This window comes from Neolamprologus multifasciatus, chromosome 16 (assembly GCF_963576455.1).
Source record: "Neolamprologus multifasciatus chromosome 16, fNeoMul1.2, whole genome shotgun sequence".
Lineage (NCBI taxonomy): Eukaryota > Metazoa > Chordata > Actinopteri > Cichliformes > Cichlidae > Neolamprologus > Neolamprologus multifasciatus.
The window spans coordinates 5,558,523-5,576,029 of record NC_140454.1 but is presented as its reverse complement, the minus strand read 5'-3'; the positions used below and the strand labels follow the sequence as shown (position 1 = coordinate 5,576,029).

Genomic DNA, 17,507 nt, shown 5'->3' with positions numbered 1-17,507 from the left:
AAATAAATAAAAATACAGGTGATGTAAAGAACCAGAGCCACTATGTGCTGCATGCATGATACACTAGCCATTTCACTTTGCCATTACTTTGCTACTGTCTCAATCTGAAGCTGATTTCTAACGGATCTGGAGCACTGTGAAGGAGTTAGAGCTGCATGCTCTTCTTCTTTTCATGTTTCTAATTTAATGACCATGCCTGCAAGATGTACACAAACACTGAGGGTTCCCAGTGCAAACTGTTAGCACATTAAAATAAAAAAAATAAAAAAAAAAGAGTCTACATTCGTTAAAGCTTTGACTGCTCTGGTGCTTTTAGCTGAATGTCTATACAAACACTTTTACAGTCACACACTTGCCACATTACATAGCAGCAGGGGGCCACTTCTCAAAATAAAATGTGACCCAACACATTTACCAGAAGGGTCTGTGAGGTAATAAAACGTCTCCTTTTTTGGAGGGTGGGGTGATAAGCTCCTGAACCCCAGTCCTACACCCCACAGCTGGGCTGCTCTGCAGAGTTTCAGTCGCACGGTTTGGAGGAGGAGGGGTGGGTGAATCTGCAGGACTCTGCTCACCACGCCTCGGTACGGTGAGTTTGTCAGCCATATTGACTACCTCTTCTCCGGTCGTGGGAGACTGGCGGAGGAGTCTCCCTCCAATGAAGCCTGTATCACTATAGCTACACTCTCAGTACGCACCGTGTCCGGGAACGTGAAACGGTCTATTTTTAATCGCTGTGGATATATAAAGTACTGCTGCCTGCTGGAGGGGGTGACAGTTGGGACACATCCTCGAGCGCAGCTAGGCGTTAGAGGTGAGTTTGACCGTCTTCATCTCTGCCTGTCGTCCTTCTTTTCCTTTAAGCCGTCCAAATGAGAAGGGATTTATTTTCTTCTCTGGGCTGCAGAGCGGCAGCTGTGTCTTTATTTCAACACTCTGGGCCGCTGACGAGCGGCACAACTTATTTTCTAGCGCACTTTGACTGGCAGGTTAAAGGCGGCGTGCCTCCGGTTTGGCTTCACCTCAGTTTCTAACCGGCTTCGTGCACGTTTTAGGACGGGAGGACGGGTGAGTAAGCCCGTGTCGCTTTCCTCTGAAGGGCTCAGTGTCAGTCGGTGTTAGGCAACAGAAGAGGGTAGTCATGGCAATTAGTTGTCATGTCTACTTCGAGATTCAAGCGGAATATATATGTGAGCTTTCACGAGCTCCTCTGAGCGCTTCCATAATGATTTCAACAGCTACCCGGGAGAGCTTGAACGTGCCCGCCTTTGCTGTTGAAATTCAGGCGAGGTCCTGTTCATGTGCTGGAAGGGACTGATGCTCTGGTGGGGAAGAGGGAAAAAAAGCTCGCAGCGGAAACAATGTTTCTTGCGCCGTTTGCAACTTTTGTGGTGACAACGCGCCTTTCTTTCTGTAACAATGTCGAAAACAGCCGCTGCTGAAACACGATTAGCACGTCGTTGACACTGAACTGTTAGCAGGTGCAGATACGGCATTCGGGGACTCGTGTGTTGCGGTCACCGCACTTTGAGATACTTGCGGTCGATTTAAATTCCGCTGTTTTAGCGCTGCCTCCAAGATTATACAGGCGATACTGTAACGTAAAAACAACAACTTCGATTTAAGTCTGACTTTTTTTGTTTATCAGCAAGATGAGGGTATGTTAACGTTAGCAACCTTGGCCTTAGTTTATCATTTTCAAGTTTAGGCGCTAAGCTTGAAGCACGCGGACCAGTATGGCTTTTGCACATAAATAACGGTTTTCAATTCAGTCACGGTAGCGCGCGCGCGCACACACACATGCAGGATGCTAGCGGTCCATCTGGCACAAACAGATGCTCTGTCGGCGTCAGGCAAATTACGAGCTGCTGATAGGCACAGCGGGTGAATTTATTGGCCATTATTCCCATCGCTCAAATTCTCCTGTTGCTCTCGAGCCCGCCCACTCGTGGGACCGAATTACAACTCATTTGAGAAGGAGGCTCTCCGCACCATGACATCAGATACCCTTGACTGCTGGTTTTAGATTTCTCTCGGCTGCGCTATTTTTTTTTATTTTTTTGTAACCTGTTGAATAATCCCACGGCACAAAAAGAGAATGCTAATGCTTGCCCTGACCACACGTCCATATAGCTGTTAATTCCTGAGAAATGTTGCTGTAGGACCACTTAAACGCAGAAGAAGAAAGCTTTACAGCAGAAGTTATTAATGAAGGCTTGAAAGTACATGCTTACTCATTGGCTAATTAAAGAGACTTGTCATTACGATTAAACTTCGTATTTGTAAATAAACCCTCACTCAAAAATGGTAACAGTGAGATAAATGTAAAGACACTAAAATGGCAATAACAGCAGTATCCCTCTGCTATTTTAAGAAACAGAATAGGCCCTGGTTTTCTTTATTCTTAAAAAATGTAAACCAACTTGCACCAACCAAAAGAATGTTCATAATAAGACAATTTGCCAGCTGGAACAATTTAGAGTATTCACACACCAGCTGTCAATGTGAAACTCCTCTACTATGTTATGGCTATGGCTGTGTTCGTACTGAGTGCAGTTTTCCCTTATCAGCCTTGTTAATGAAAATTTAGACTTTTCTGGTGTTTTGTTGCTATTTCCATTCTATCGTAGTCTATGTAAGCACTTTAAAAGTGTAGAGACAGTATTTACATTGGCTGTTTACATTTCTTCTGTTAATTATAGATGCCTGTCAAGTCTAGTTACATCTAAAACAAAGGAGAAATGTGCCAGAAACATCTATTATTGTCATTCAGTGCATTGTGAAGGTGCATTCATGCATGGGTAACAAGTTCAAATGGTCAGAGTTGAACCAGGAACATGCTTTGCATTGCAGCTGGAATTTAAGTTTAACACTAAGCAACAAAAGTAATGGTGAATCTTTAACTGTTCAAGTGGAAAAAGAGATCAAAAATATAAAACACAGTGAGTTATTACTGTTCTACTTTTTTCACAAACATAAGGCTGACAGCTTGCAACATCTTAAGTAATATGCCAGAAATATGCCTTTCTGTCTCATGTATGTTGGTGTGATTTGTCACATCAGTTGTTACTTTGGCGCATATGTAGTAGTATCAGCTGGGAACAGGGAGCCAATACTTTAGCTTCAGAGGCCTGTCACAGACTGATGCTATAGTTTCTCTCATTTCTCCCTTTTATTGTGCCTCAATATCATGTCCTCTCTTTCACTTTCTTTGCCTTTATCTGCATCTCTGTTTCCTGCACACTTTAAAACTGGTTTAAGTAACTCAGTGTGTGAAGAATTCTGACACAGAGGTTACGGTTTTGGAGGGACAACAAATGCAAACGTCCTTCATGCACCTCTGTAAATAAAACAGGCTGGTTTCAAATTCAGCCATAGTGATTACACATGCATCTGGAACTAGTCTTTGTTTTTGGCTGATTAGCGTGGTCGTCTGCGGTTGGCTGTCGAGAATCAGCGTTATACTCCATCCCGTTCCCCAATCCTACCCATTCTCTGCCTCCCATTTCCTCCAACTGAGAGGAAAAAAAAAAGTCAGCATGTAAGTTTGGAGCGCTTGGAGGTGATTCCAAAAAAGCTGCTATTTGTGCCATAAATTTTATTAGATTTGAGAAACTCATGAAAATTCACACCTTTTCAGTGGCTCGAAAGGAGTTTGTGTTAGCTCAGTTAGTTTCAGAGGTCACACCTGGGACAAGCCATTTCATTTTATCACAAAGTCTCCCCTCCTGACATTCACAGAGGAGTCAATTGGCTCTTTGGTGGTTTAAGTAAAGCTTTGTTTTCTAAGCAGTTGGTGCTGATTCCTGCTGTTGTAACAGCTGCTCAAAGTTATGAGTGTGTCAGCCCTGGCACTTCACAGCAGGACATTTTGTGGCTTCTGCAAACACACATGTAATGACAGAGATTTACCAACAGCAAGTATTTCACAGCAACAGTCGCCCTTTTGTTTTTTATGTTTAAGCTATCACTATGTAAATTGACAGAATAAAGGAAACCGGTGATGTTGTCAAGAACCTTTGAAAATAATTGAACGAGATCCAGCTCCACATTTCTGAATGGGGTTTCATTACTACCCCACCACCACATATTTTATTTTATTGCCATTTTTAAATGGAAAAGAAAGTCAGAACAGTATTTCGTCTGTAAAGGCGACTGGAAAATCTATAAAAGTCTGTAAATTTTTTTGATATTAACAGTTAGGGCTGTGCGATATGACCAGAATCTCATATCCCGATATAAGAATTCTATCGTTCGATAACGATATAAATCACAAAAATGTAACATTTTCTGTAAATTCTGTGAATCTCGAGCAGCTCGACTTGCGTGAAGTGTTTCCAGCTGCGCGTCATGTAGCTGGAGTCGAGTGTTTTAACCGATGCATGAAACGACACATAAGTTGTAACGGCCGCCGTTTTCTTTGAGTATTTATTACACGGCGTGCTGCGGGGGAAAGCCTGTTCTAACGTTTGAGTCTAAAGTTTATTTTTTAGCACCTGGCGGCTCTTTTTCTACTTCTCATCCGTAAATAATCTGCTCTTTCACGTGATTCAGTTTATTTTGAAAAGTCTCAACAGGATCTTGAGCTTTATTGTGAAAGGTTTATGTGGTACATAAACAAGCGGACACACGCTGCTGTTACCGTCGTTGTTGCTAACGACAACGCATAAAAACAGGCGCTTGTCCGTCCGTAGTGTGGTTATATTAAATATAAGAGAAAGAGAGAACTTTAAGAAATTAATATAGCCACTACAGTGACCATCAAAACCATGAAAAAAATATTGCCGTAAACAGTTTATTTTGCGACACCACAAAACAAACAATAGCGTAAAATGAAACGATAGACGTTTTTATATCGTCATCCGATATATATCGTTATATTGAACAGCCCTATTAACAGTGTTGATATCATCTGAGAAAACGAGAGAGATGAAAGAAAGCAATGTTCATGTTGAGAGAGGTTTCTTTTTGCATGAATGGGGACCTGAAAGCTATATCTTTTTTTAAGTGACCCTGTGGTTTCACTAAATATATTGCATCACTTTTTTCTAAGCCTGTCTACACAGTGCAGACCTGCGTGTGCTGTGGGTTTTTTCTTTTTTCGAACGACTGGCTTTATACTGTTTCACAGAACACAGAGTAAAACCACTTCAACTCTCTTAGCATTCAGTGTCTTCACCTATCTGCTGGCTGCAGGTATGTGGGTCAAGTGAAGCTTTGAATTCTTACTGACTTTCTGTCTTTCTTTTTTTTTCTTCCATCAATTCACTGCTGTAGTCCTTCCTCACTGTCTCTCAACCTCGATGTGAAATAGAAGGACACAGAGCAAGCAGAAGGTGTTACAGGGTGGGAAGAAAATTGCACAAGGTGACTCAGCTGATAAACTCATCCCAGGCTTTAGATTTTGCAGTCTACCTGCTTTAAATTTAAGTTTTCCAGCCAAGGGGCTTATGCTGATAATGGTTCAGTTTCCTCTGGTTCAGTCTAGCTGTTATTAAATTGTGGATGAAGTTATTTTAGATCTATGAGACACTTTCTCATCTTTCCTACCTACAGCTGAAAATAGTTTCAACAATGAATTTGTTGCATTGATTGTAATCGGGTTTCCAGTGAAAAAGCTGTTAAGGCCAGCAGCAGCGATGGGACTGTCTGAGTTGTTTATGCATTTGTGGTGCTGATACTGATATCTGTTTTTAGGGTGCTTAAAAAAATCCAACATCAATACAAATTGGTCAGTATTTATATATCAGTGCTTCCCACAAGTAGAGCTCTGTTGGATCTGGTTTGCACTGCATGTTAACAGCTGCCTGAGTTTGTTTGGTAGATAATTAATCTCACTGTTATTTAGAAAGTTCAGTTGCTGCTAGCCTGCTATCACCTGTACTTTCTATCTTGTGATTTCCATAGCTCTCTAGTTAAGTGGCTCTTCTGGTGTTAGTTTGTGCATATACACTACTTACATATAGATAATTCATAGGTCCAATAAATATATAATTTCAGCATATCTGGTATGCTTAAGAACTGTGATGGACCGAGTTGAAAAACAGGAGTCGTCCCAGGAATTATTAGAAAAATATAGTTTCCATTTATTTAACCCCCAAAAATTATATTTACAAGAGTAATAAATGTTGAGCTCATAAAAGAGGTCAAAGAAACAAAACTGAACTCAGGCAAAGACTGCAAACTGAACAAACCAAATGACTGCCCAAACATACATAACTGACCTAAACATGAAATGACATACAAGGGTATATATAATGGCTGATCAGACCATTGTGACACATGAGGGGTAACAAACAAAACACCATCATAAATCACAAACGATGCAGTACAATCTAATTTGTTAATAAACTAAACACTAAAGAAGAAAACCAAAAACCATTAAACCCTAAAACTCAAATATTTAATTAAATACAAATACTTTGTTTTTAAACTAAAGAAAACACACATTCTCCCCTTTAGCAGGAAGTGGTGGTGTGGTCCAATTATCCCTCTTTGTATTTAATGGTTTCAAACCCTGGCTACCATCTTTTGTCCAGCAACTCCCAGGGATGATGGCAAGTAAGAAATAAAAAGACAAAGGTTAGTCAAAAATCAAAGAAATGAAGTAGTATGAATACATAAGTAAACTAAATGTGCGCGCTTACAAATAGGACAAATGTATCTAAACCAATCAATAAAGTTATTGGTAACTAAAATGTATTACTATGTTCAAATGAAGAATGAAAATACAAAAGTTACTGACTTTAGAGTGTGGCCACGGGTTTGGCCATCACAAGAACCAATATTGGAAGTAAGTAACGTTTATTAAGAGCTGTACACAAAAAAAGTAAAATTAAAAACATTAAGTGCCATAATAGCCAATAAAAAGATAAAATAAGACACAATTAAGAAAGATTTCTAAAAGACAAACAAATTAATAATAATAACGATGATGATGATGATGATGATAATAATGATAATAATAATAATAATAATCCATTAAAATCAACACAAAGCCTGTTTTAATAAAAGTTTTCACTGCTTTTTAAAAGCACCCACAGAGTCAACTAGACGTAGTTGTGGCGGTAGACTCTTCCATTGCCTCGGTCCCACAGACTTAAAGGCTCATTCTCCCCAGTCTTTAGTTGTGTACAGCAAACAACAGATTCTGAACCCGTGAAGATGGTGAGGAGCAGTGTATATAATCTTGACCTTGGCCGTGTCTTATTTCGTATGTTAATACCAGTGTTGGTCAAGTTACTTGAAAAAAGTAATCAGTAACTAATTACCGATTACTTCCCCAAAAAAGTAATCCCATTACTTTACTGATTACTTATTTTCAAAAGTAATTAATTACTTAGTTACTTAGTTACTTTTTAAAAACACGATTTACAACCTGAATAGGTGATAAAGCGATAGATCTTTCAGCCCAATTCTACTTTTTCTGCATAATCCATCATACAAAATGTAATCAAATGGAAAAGTCTCTTTTTTTAACTGGTTTTATTAGTTTTAACTTTATGCATCCAAGCAAAAATTTAATTATATGCAACATTCTCTGACTGGAAGAAATTTGTTTAACATTTAAACTTATTTTCTGCACATTCCAGCACATAAATTTTTTTTTTTGTGTTTACACTTAGTCTTTCAAATAGATGCAAGTAAAACACAGCAGAAAATAAATAAAATCAAAGACTAGCGGTCCTGTTGCTCTATTTTCACCTGTAAAGCAGGAGTGGGGTAGGCGGAGGTTTACCCTGGTGCAGGTGTGCAGCAGCGGTCAGTGGAAGAATCCGCGAGTTTCTCTGTGAGTTTCCCATTACATCGTAGCGCACTCGGTGCTTGTTTGGAAGTTTAGGGGTTTTTCACTGTAAAAATAAGTTTTCTTCCCACACACAGCGGACACTAATGTTTTTGTCACTTTTTATGGAATCAAACTCAAAGTAAGGTCAGTACTTCCACGCTTTAAACGCTGCACGCTCATACTCTCTCCCGCACTCGATATATGATCCATTGTTGATCTGCACACAGCTGTTTTCACGAACGTCGCACTCGCTTACGTCACTGTCATGAGACATTCTCGCAAAAAAAATCACGGTTTTAGTAACGCAGTAACGCAGCGTTCCTACGGGAAAGTAACGGTAATCTAATTACCGTTTTTGCAAAAGTAATCCCTTACTTTACTCGTTACCTGAAAAAAGTAATCAGATTACAGTAACGCGTTACTGCCCATCTCTGGTTAATACAAGGATTTTAAAATGAATCTTAACCCTGTTGGGAGCCAGTGTAAAGAGTATGAATGCTAGTGATGTGGACTTGCTTTCTAGAAGATGTTACTAGCCTGGCCGCAGCATTTTGTATTGCTTGGAAGTGTGAAAGTAAAACTTTGTCCAAGCTGGTAAGCAGGCCATTACAGTAATCTAAATGAAAAAACAAAAACGATAAACATTATTTTCCATTTCAACTAAGGAGAACATAAGTCACAGTTTAGAAATGTTCTTTAAATGAAAGAAACAGGAATCGAGACAGAGATTTTATATGCAAGTCGAACCCCAAAGAAGAATCAAATATTACACTAAGATTCTGAATGCTGGACTTAGCCGTTGAACAAAGAGTCTGACTCCTTTTAGGTTATAGTTCACAAGGAGCTATAATTATGGTCTCAGCATTGTTGGTGTTCAAAGCCAGGTAATTGCTAGCGAGCTTATACTAATCTGGGTTAAATAAGATGGACTAGGGTGGATAAAGCTGAATGTCATTGGCATAGAAATGATACGAAACGTAATTAAAAGATTTTAGATTTCCACATAATGACTGCGAGCTACACTAGAGTTTCCTCTGACTCCACCCTGCCTAACCATAGTTCACCATCTTTCAGTTCCTATCCCAAAAGTGGTAGAGATATATCCCGGACAGGCAAGTGTACTCAGTTACATGTCCTACAGATAGTGCAGTATTGTAGATAAAGGAGATCAACATTCTCTTCTGGAGAAATTATGAAATGACACAATTTCTTAATTACAAAAGATTTTTATCGGCACAAACTGGAAACCTTTGATGGGCAAATATCAGCTGATATCAGGAAACCAATATACACTACCAGTCAAAAGTTTGGACACACCTTCTTATATAATGATTTTCCTTTATTTTATTTACATTGTAGATTCTCACTGAAGGCATCAAAACCATGAATGAACACGTACGGAATTATGTAGTAAACAAAAAAGAGTGAAATAACTCAAAACATGTTTTATATTTTAGATTATTCAAAATAGCCACCCTTTGCTTTGATCACTGCTTTGCACATTTTTGGCATTCTCTTGATGACCTTCATGAGGTCGTCACCTGAAATAGTTTTCAACACTCTTGAAGGAGTTTCCAGGGATGCTGAGCACTGGTTGGACCTGCCTTCACTCTGCGGTCCATCTCATCCCAAACCATCTTGACTGGGTTTAGGTCAGGTGACTGTGGAGGTCAGGATATCTGGTGCAGAAATCCATCACTCTCCTTCTTGATCAAATAACCCTTGCACAGCCTGGAGGTGTGTTTGACATCTTTGTCCTGTTGAAAAATAAATGTTGGTCCAACTAAATGCAAACCGGATGGGATTGCATGTCGCTGCTGGATGCTGGGGTAGCCATGCTGGTTCCATGTGATTTCAATTGTGAATAAATCCCCAACAGTGTCACCAGTAATGCACCCTCACCATCACACCTCCTCCTCCATGCTTCACGGTGACTATCTAAAAGACATGGCGGGTCGAACCAAAAATCTCAAATTTGGACTCATCCAAACAAACTCTTCTGATTGTTGCTTTTCCTTAGTAGTGGTTTCTTAGCAGCTATCTGACCATAAAGGCCTGATTCACACCAGTCTCCTCTGAACAGTTGATGTAGAGATGCTACTGGAAGTCTGTGTGACATTTATCTGGGCTCTAATCTGAGGTGCTGGGAACTTGTGTTTTCTGAGTCTGGTGACTCGGATGGATTTATCCTCAGCAGCAGAGGTGACTCTTGGTCGTCCTTTCTTGGGGCGATCCTCATGTGAGCCAGTTTCGCCATAGTATTTGATGGTTTTTACGACTGCACTTGGGGACACATTCAACGTTTTAGCAATTGTCTGGACTGACTGACCTTCAGTTCTTAAAGTCATGATGGACTGTTGTGTTTCTTTACTTATGAAATCTAAAATTTGTCAAACAGGGTTGTCAGCTGTGTACAAACCTGACTTCTGCACAATGCAATTGATGATCCCAACCCCATTAAGAAGGCAAGAAATTCCACAAATAAACTCTGACATGGCACACCTGTGAAGTGAAACCATTTCAGGCGACTACATCATGAAGCTCACTGAGAGCACATTCAGAGTTTACAGTGCTGTCATCATGGCAAAGGGTGGCTACTTTCAGGAATCTAAAATATAAGACAGTGTCTGTGAAGGAAAGAAAAGCGTCTGGACTTCTTTAAGTTACTTGAAGACGTTTCACCTTCATCCGAGAAGCTTCTTCAGTTCTAAGGTCAAATGGTGGAGAGTCCCAGATTTAAACCTAGTGGGAGTTTCCCCCCACAGAGGGACAAAAGGACCCCCTGATGATCCTCTAATCGCCTGAGCCAAGGTGTGGAACTGGGTGTGGGTCCCAATCAGCCAGAGTTTCGGGTGAGTTCATTGTGAAACCTGGCCCCACCTTATCATGCGAATTCCTGAGGTCAGATGGCCCAGGGTGTGAGTGGGCGTTAAGGCGTTTGGGGAGGGAACTCAAAACTGGATTATAGATGGCAGACAGTTGGTGTCGTAAACCACCGCCTCTGTTCAAAGATGGTCGCTCACAGTGGACATAGATGGCTTCTTTCACTCCTCTTTCAAACCATCTGTCCTCTCTGTCCAAAACGTGAACATTGGCATCCTCGAAAGAGTGTCCTTGGATGGTAGCAAGGTGTTTTGCAATGTTATAAGTGGCTGAGTTTATGCTACTGACTATGGGTCTGAGTGGGACAGCTTCCTTGTGGATTTTTGGAAGTCCGTAAATGCAGGGTATGGCATCCCCTGGGTAAAGGCGGTGATAAGTAAGGCGGTCAATGATTTTGTCCTTTTCCAAGTCTTGAAGGCAAGCTATAACTTTCTTTTTGTAGCTGCTTGTGGGGTCTCGCTTTAAGGCTTCGTAGGTATTGTTGTCACTGAGGAGAGTAGTGATACATGGAGGAAGTGGAAAGGAAGGCTCTTGGCTCTTTCAAAGGAAGAGTACCCAGCCACTGGTACAGATATGTAGACGACACCTGGGTCAAAATCAAGACACAAGAAGTGGAATCCTTCTCTGCGCACATCAACGCTGTGGATAAAAACATCAAGTTCACCAGGGAAGACACAAAGGATGACTGTTTGCCTTTCCTGGACTGCGCTGTGCACATTGAAGAGAATGGCAACCTCAACATCGAAGTTTACCGGAAGCCCACACACACGGACCAGTACCTCCTGTTTGACTCCCATCACCCTCTGGAACACAAACTTGGAGTAATTAGGACCCTACACCACCGGGCAGAACATGTTCCCTCTAAGCCTGAAGGAAAAAGAAGGAACACACACATGTAAAGGAAGCACTCAAAACGTGCGGCTATCCTAAATGGGCGTTCTTAAAGTCAGCAAAGAGGCACAGAAAAGAAGATCAGACCCCAGCGAGGGAGGATAAGAAGGACAGACGCATCAACATTGTCATCCCCTATGTAGCCGGTGTATCAGAGAAACTCAGGAGGGTTTTCTCCAAGCATGACATCCCGGTGTACTTCAGACCCAGCAACACACTCAGACAAAAACTGGTTCACCCGAAAGACAAAACGCCAAAACACAGACTTAACAATGTGGTGTATGCCATACAGTGCAGCGAGGAATGCCCAGACCTCTACATTGGAGAGACCAAACAGCCACTTCACAAGCGCATGGCACAACACAGAAGAGCCACCTCCACAGGACAAGATTCAGCTGTCCATCTGCATCTTAAGGATAAAGGACACTCTTTCAAGGATGCCAATGTTCACATTTTGGACAGAGAGGACAGATGGTTTGAAAGAGGAGTGAAAGAAGCATCTATGTCCACTGTGAGCGACCATCTTTGAACAGAGGCGGTGGTTTACGACACCAACTCTCTGCCATCTATAATCCAGTTTTGAGATCCCTTCCCAGACGCCTTAACGCCCACTCACATCCTGGGCCATCTGACCTCAGGAATTCGCAAGATAAGGTGGGGCCAGGTTTCATAATGAACTCACCCGAAACTCTGGCTGATTGGGACCCACACCCAGTTCCACACCTTGGCTCAGGCGATTAGAGGATCATCAGGGGGTCCTTTTGTCCCTCTGTGGGGGGAAACTCCCACTAGGTTTAAATCTGGGACTCTCCACCATTTGACCTTAGAACTGAAGAAGCTTCTCGGATGAGAGGTGAAACGTCTTCAAGTAACTTAAAGAAGTCCAGACGCTTTTCTTTGCAAGCTCCTTTGACAGTGGACATAGATGCTTCTTCCACTCCTCTTTCAAACCATCTGTCCTCTCTGTCCAAAATGTGAACATTGGCATCCTCGAAAGAGTGTCCTTTATCCTTAAGATGCAGATGGACTGCTGAGTCTTGTCCTGTGGAGGTGGCTCTTCTATGTTGTGCCATGCGCTTGTGAAGTGGCTGTTTGGTCTCTCCAATGTAAAGGTCTGGGCATTCCTCGCTGCACTGTACAGCATACACCACATAAAGAAGTCCAGACGCTTTTCTTTGCAAGCTCCTCTGATAAGACAGAGTGATTTATCAGTTTTTTCTTTGCTGCATAATTCCATATATCTTTCTTCATATATTTGATGTCTTTGGTATGTATTTACAATGTAGAAAGTAGTAAAAATAAAGAAAAACCATTAAATGGGAAGGTGTGTCCAAACTTTTGAGTGGCAGTGTATCTGTGAGCCTCAGTTAGCCACACAGTCTTAGTGACTGACCAGCAAAACCACACATTGACCTCCTGTGACTAAAGATACAATGTATATTTCCTGACCAGCTGGCAATTGATTGAATTTTATTTTATTTTAATGTTTTCAATGTTGAAATCTGTTGCAAAGATGGTGCTCCACCAGAAACCTTTTGTTTGCTTTAGTCACTAGCAGACTTATGCAATCACTCAGTTTGTATCGATGACACCAACTTACATGCAGACCATATCATCATCATTTGCTCTCTGACCAACACAAACTGGAAATGGAACATTTGCCTTCAAAGTAAAAGTTGCAGTGGTAAGGCGCAACTTTTACTTTAAAGCTGGTAAGCAGATACAATTACCAGCTAGTTTCCATTTGGGACTTTGATACCGGGGGTCACCGACCTGTCTCTAGGCCTGCGTAATTGGGGCTTTAGGAGTCAATGTCAATGCTATCAATCACTTGCCAAACGTGGAATACTAAATTTTTCCTCAGGACTAAAAAATGCCAGATTTTCATTTGGTAGCTTCTAGCATTGTGACTGAGCCTTTGTACGGGATGCTCTTTCAGTCTATTTACCTGCTAGAAGATGACCTCACTCAGCAGTATTGTGTAATAGAAACCTGAAACTGGTCCTGTCGGAATAGAGCTTTTTGTGATATGAAACGTTGGCTTGGGGGTGCGTTCAGTTGCTGTCACAACTGTCAGTAATAGTATTGTCCTAGTTGATGTGGTCAAACTACAGCTGCTGCTGCTGCTGACAGTACAATCAATCTTTAGTAGTCTTAAATATGTTCCTGCCCTCTGAAAGGTGCCAGTGTTTCAAACAGTAACATTAGTTTTGCTCCCTCTTCTTCTAGAATAATGATTTAAACATGATTCTGTCCATCTTCCTATTTTAACTAGTACTATTTCAAGCAGTAGTCTAGAGGTCACTCGTATTACAATCTTGGCTTAGTTGAGATGCTTCTGCACCTGAAGAAAGAAGCTCATCTGGCTTCCAAAGCTCTCTTTGAACGAAAATGTATTCCGAGCCAGGTAGACCTTTAGGATTTGGGCCTCATAAGACGCTGATGTGATTATGGAAGGCTTGACTGAGCAGTGCATTGATTTGCAGGTCATGTTGTACAGTTTTCTGACGCATCAAAGGGACTTTTTAAAAGTGAGAATTTGTAAATTTACAATGCTCTCAGATGTGACTATAAAATTTTCAGTTTGCCTCAAGACTATTCAAATATGTAGAAATCCTTCTGCCAGCCTTCTAATAGGATGGAAATATGTAGGGCAGTTATTGACCACATTAAATGGATCTGCAGTGACTTCTGTAAAGTATTTAACTGAGGTTAGTTAGCAGTTCAATGTAGTTATCCAAGTTAATTATTCTTTAAATAATTTTGTACTGTTCAATAGCCTAATCCTTTAAATGTGATTATTGTAAAGAGTGTTTTATGCAGAGACATGTAAAGTCCTCACAATAATTTTCTTTTAGTCTTGGAGGCGTAGGTTTGTTTAAATTCACTCACTAATAGTTAGACAAACAAAGCATAGCAGAGGCTGACTGCACTGATAAGTCAATTTGAGAACACACACTTTCTTTTGGATCTAAACACCATCTTTATGACATACTGAATGTTTTATTTGTCCCAGTTTACAAACCAAACCTAGTTTCCGTCATTATTTCGAAAATAAAAACAAATTCTTCCATAATTCTGTCTGTGTAAACCTTTCCAGTAACTCTGAGATATTTAGAGAACCAAAATCTTTCACTTTGTTTTTCTTGTCAGACCGAGCCTAAGCCTGTGTCTGAGCCTGGTTTAATGCTATGTGCTGACACTTGTGGAAGGTCTATTTCTAGCCCCACACATCACAAAGATCTGGCACCTACGGGACACCTACTAACTGCTCTCCTTACATTCTAATCATTTTAGGTAACAAGATGTACTAGATAAACCCACACTGTCCAGAGAACATAACATTTCTCAGTAAGCAAGTTATGATTTGTCATAGAGATCATGCAAAGGGCTTTGTAAACCCCCACCACCACCATCACCCTTTTTGTCCCCACTTACTGGTTTGTTTCCGTTTCTTCTTTCTTTCCCTGATTTTCTTTAACTAACCACTGTCCTCTACCTACTCTATGGTTCTCATTTGTTTTTTATGCTGAGTTCTGTGCTTCTGTTACAGCTTCATCTGAACACTGAGGAATTCTGCTGTAGTCAAAGGATCTCAGTAACATCTGTGTGTGTACAGTGTGGTTGTTTGCTAAGTGTTGCTAGTTTAGTTTGTCCCTTTTTCATTCCGTACTTGCAGTAAAACATGAAGTTAATAGTGGTTCAGTGATTTTTGTGATGTAATCTTATATCAAATGGCCAGTTTGTCTTGTTTTGACAGTGTGACCATGTCAGCAGTGTTCTGTTTGGAAAGGTTTGCATTTCCCCTTATTCCTTATTAGCCTGCAGCAACTGATAAATCTGTTTTGTCAGGGCTATTTTCAGTCAGCGCACACATGGTTTAGAAAGAGATGTACGGAAAGGATTATTGAAGAGGCCTAATCCCACCTTTACAGGTAATATAACAGTTCAGTCACACAGTTATATTGTGTGACTTACATCACATAGTCGGACACACAAAGTAAATATGTTACAATAAAGAATTGTAACATCACATTAAACAGTAACAATTGTTTGATAGACTGTTAGACAGCTATGTGCTATGTAGTTGTCCAGATAACAGTTCAAATCAATATATAGGTCGTTAGGAAACTCCAGTGACGACTGATCTGTACACAAGGTCTAAGTTTTAAAGTGGGGAAAAATAAATGTGTGCAGTAGTGCATGCAGCACCGTAGCAGCAGAGAGTAGTGAACTGACTACAGCTCGTTCGTCTGCAACGAAGTTTCCTAACCAGTAGGAATTCAGAGGAACACGGTGTGGAAGGTAGCACTGACGCCTTACAGCATAGGTGTCAAACTCTGGCCCGTGGGCCAAATTTGGCCCGCAGCCTAATTACATTTGGCCCGCGAAGCCATACAAAATTACTATTAGAGCTGGCCTACTGGTATTATACAGCTAATATATATATTGTTTAGTATTAAGCTTTGCTTGTTCCATATTCAGTTTTTCAGCAAAACTTGTTTGAGTCCATAAGAAAAGATTCATTCTTATATCTATAGGAAGATTTTTTTTTTTTTTTCAAGAAATATTAATTTTAGCCCGTGACTTTGTTCCAGTTTTGAATTTTGGCCCACTGTGTATTTGAGTTTGACACCCCTGCCTTACACCAAGAAGGTTCTGGGTTTGAATCCAGAATCCAGTCTGGGCCTTTCTGTTGATACAGCCGTGCAGTACGTTACACTTAACTGATGACAGGATTTCTCATTCGGCAGCTTCTTCATAGGTCTCACACATCCTTGCTAGGAGGAGTTCACATGCCTGAGCATAATGAAAAGCACCTTGCGTACATGCAGGAAACTCACTTCAGTTGCTGACTTTTAGAGAGCAAAAAAATTCTTGAGTTGGAAGAAACCCCGTAGGAACAGGGAGCACATGCACACCCCACACAGAAAGGCCACCCTCAGAAGCCTGGGTATCTGAACCCAGAACTCTGTTGCTGCAAGGTGGCAGTACTAGACCCGTGTATTGGTCGGGCTCTAGCATTGAGTGTGTGTCAGCAGTGTTTTTGTAGCCGCGGTATTAAAAATGTCTAGGTATGTACATTTATAGTGAGGAGATGTGAATTCAGTTAGTTTATGTGTGCACAGTGTGACTAAAATGTGGGAGGTTTATCTGTTACAGCAGATGCTGTGAAATCATCCATCCATCCGTTTATCCATCGTCTTCCACCTATCTGGTTCAGGGTCGTGGGGGAGCTGGAGTCTATCCCAGCTGTCACAGGGCTGTGAAGTGTATATTAGAAAAATCACCACGTAAGGAAGTGGTTGGTATAGTGAAAGGAAACGCAGTGCAAACTGTTGTCAGCATGAACCCAATCAGCAGATCCTTTGTTTTTTTATCTTTCTGTTTTCTAATCATAGCACTGTTCTGTCTTCAGCACAAAGGTTTAATTGTACTATAAGAGAACCAAGAAATATAGAAGAAACACACTACAGCACAGCCCTGTGGCTACGTCTACCTTATGTTATTTTTTTCTCTTATTTGTTGACATTTGCTTTCATTGTTGCTTTGTGTCTCAGGCGCTGGTGCCTGGAGTGAGGCAGGAAGACGGAGGACGACTTCTTTCTGTTTCATCAGCAGCAGGGGACAGGAGAGCGGAGAAAGATGCCCAAACCGGTTAGTACCTACATCAGGAATTAATGGTTCACTTACTAGAGTCATGTCATAGTTACTCCCTGTATTGCTATTAGAGCTGGGCGATAGAGCGATAACGATATGTATTGCGAAATAACTTTTTCTCGATAGAAAAATTAAACTATTGCGATAGGCCTCATCTCTCTTGTCCTCTTAAAAAAACAAAACAAAGAACAGCCAATCCAAATTAAGTAGTGCAAAGCGGAAACAATCACAGCCGCAGCATCACGTCACGTGACTTGTTACGTACAGCACAAGTGCCAAGCCGCAC

General features: G+C 40.9%; 1 protein-coding gene and 1 long non-coding RNA gene across 2 annotated transcripts in view; one reads left to right on the top strand and one right to left on the bottom strand.

The window, feature by feature from the left end:
- The first annotated feature begins 541 nt into the window (after positions 1–541).
- Positions 542–17,507, top strand: part of LOC146500098 (radixin) — a 52,871-nt gene continuing 35,905 nt past the window's right edge. Inside the window, exons 1-2 of the mRNA XM_085135492.1 lie at positions 542–814; positions 17,122–17,218. Coding sequence (XP_084991618.1) covers positions 17,207–17,218 — 12 coding nt within the window. The 5' untranslated portion in view covers positions 542–814; positions 17,122–17,206. The remainder of the gene's footprint in view (positions 815–17,121; positions 17,219–17,507) is intronic.
- The window catches only part of LOC146500090 (uncharacterized), a 193,876-nt gene continuing 191,583 nt past the window's right edge, over positions 15,215–17,507 (bottom strand). Inside the window, exon 2 of the long non-coding RNA XR_014869807.1 lies at positions 15,215–16,198. This is a non-coding gene — a long non-coding RNA (uncharacterized LOC146500090). The remainder of the gene's footprint in view (positions 16,199–17,507) is intronic.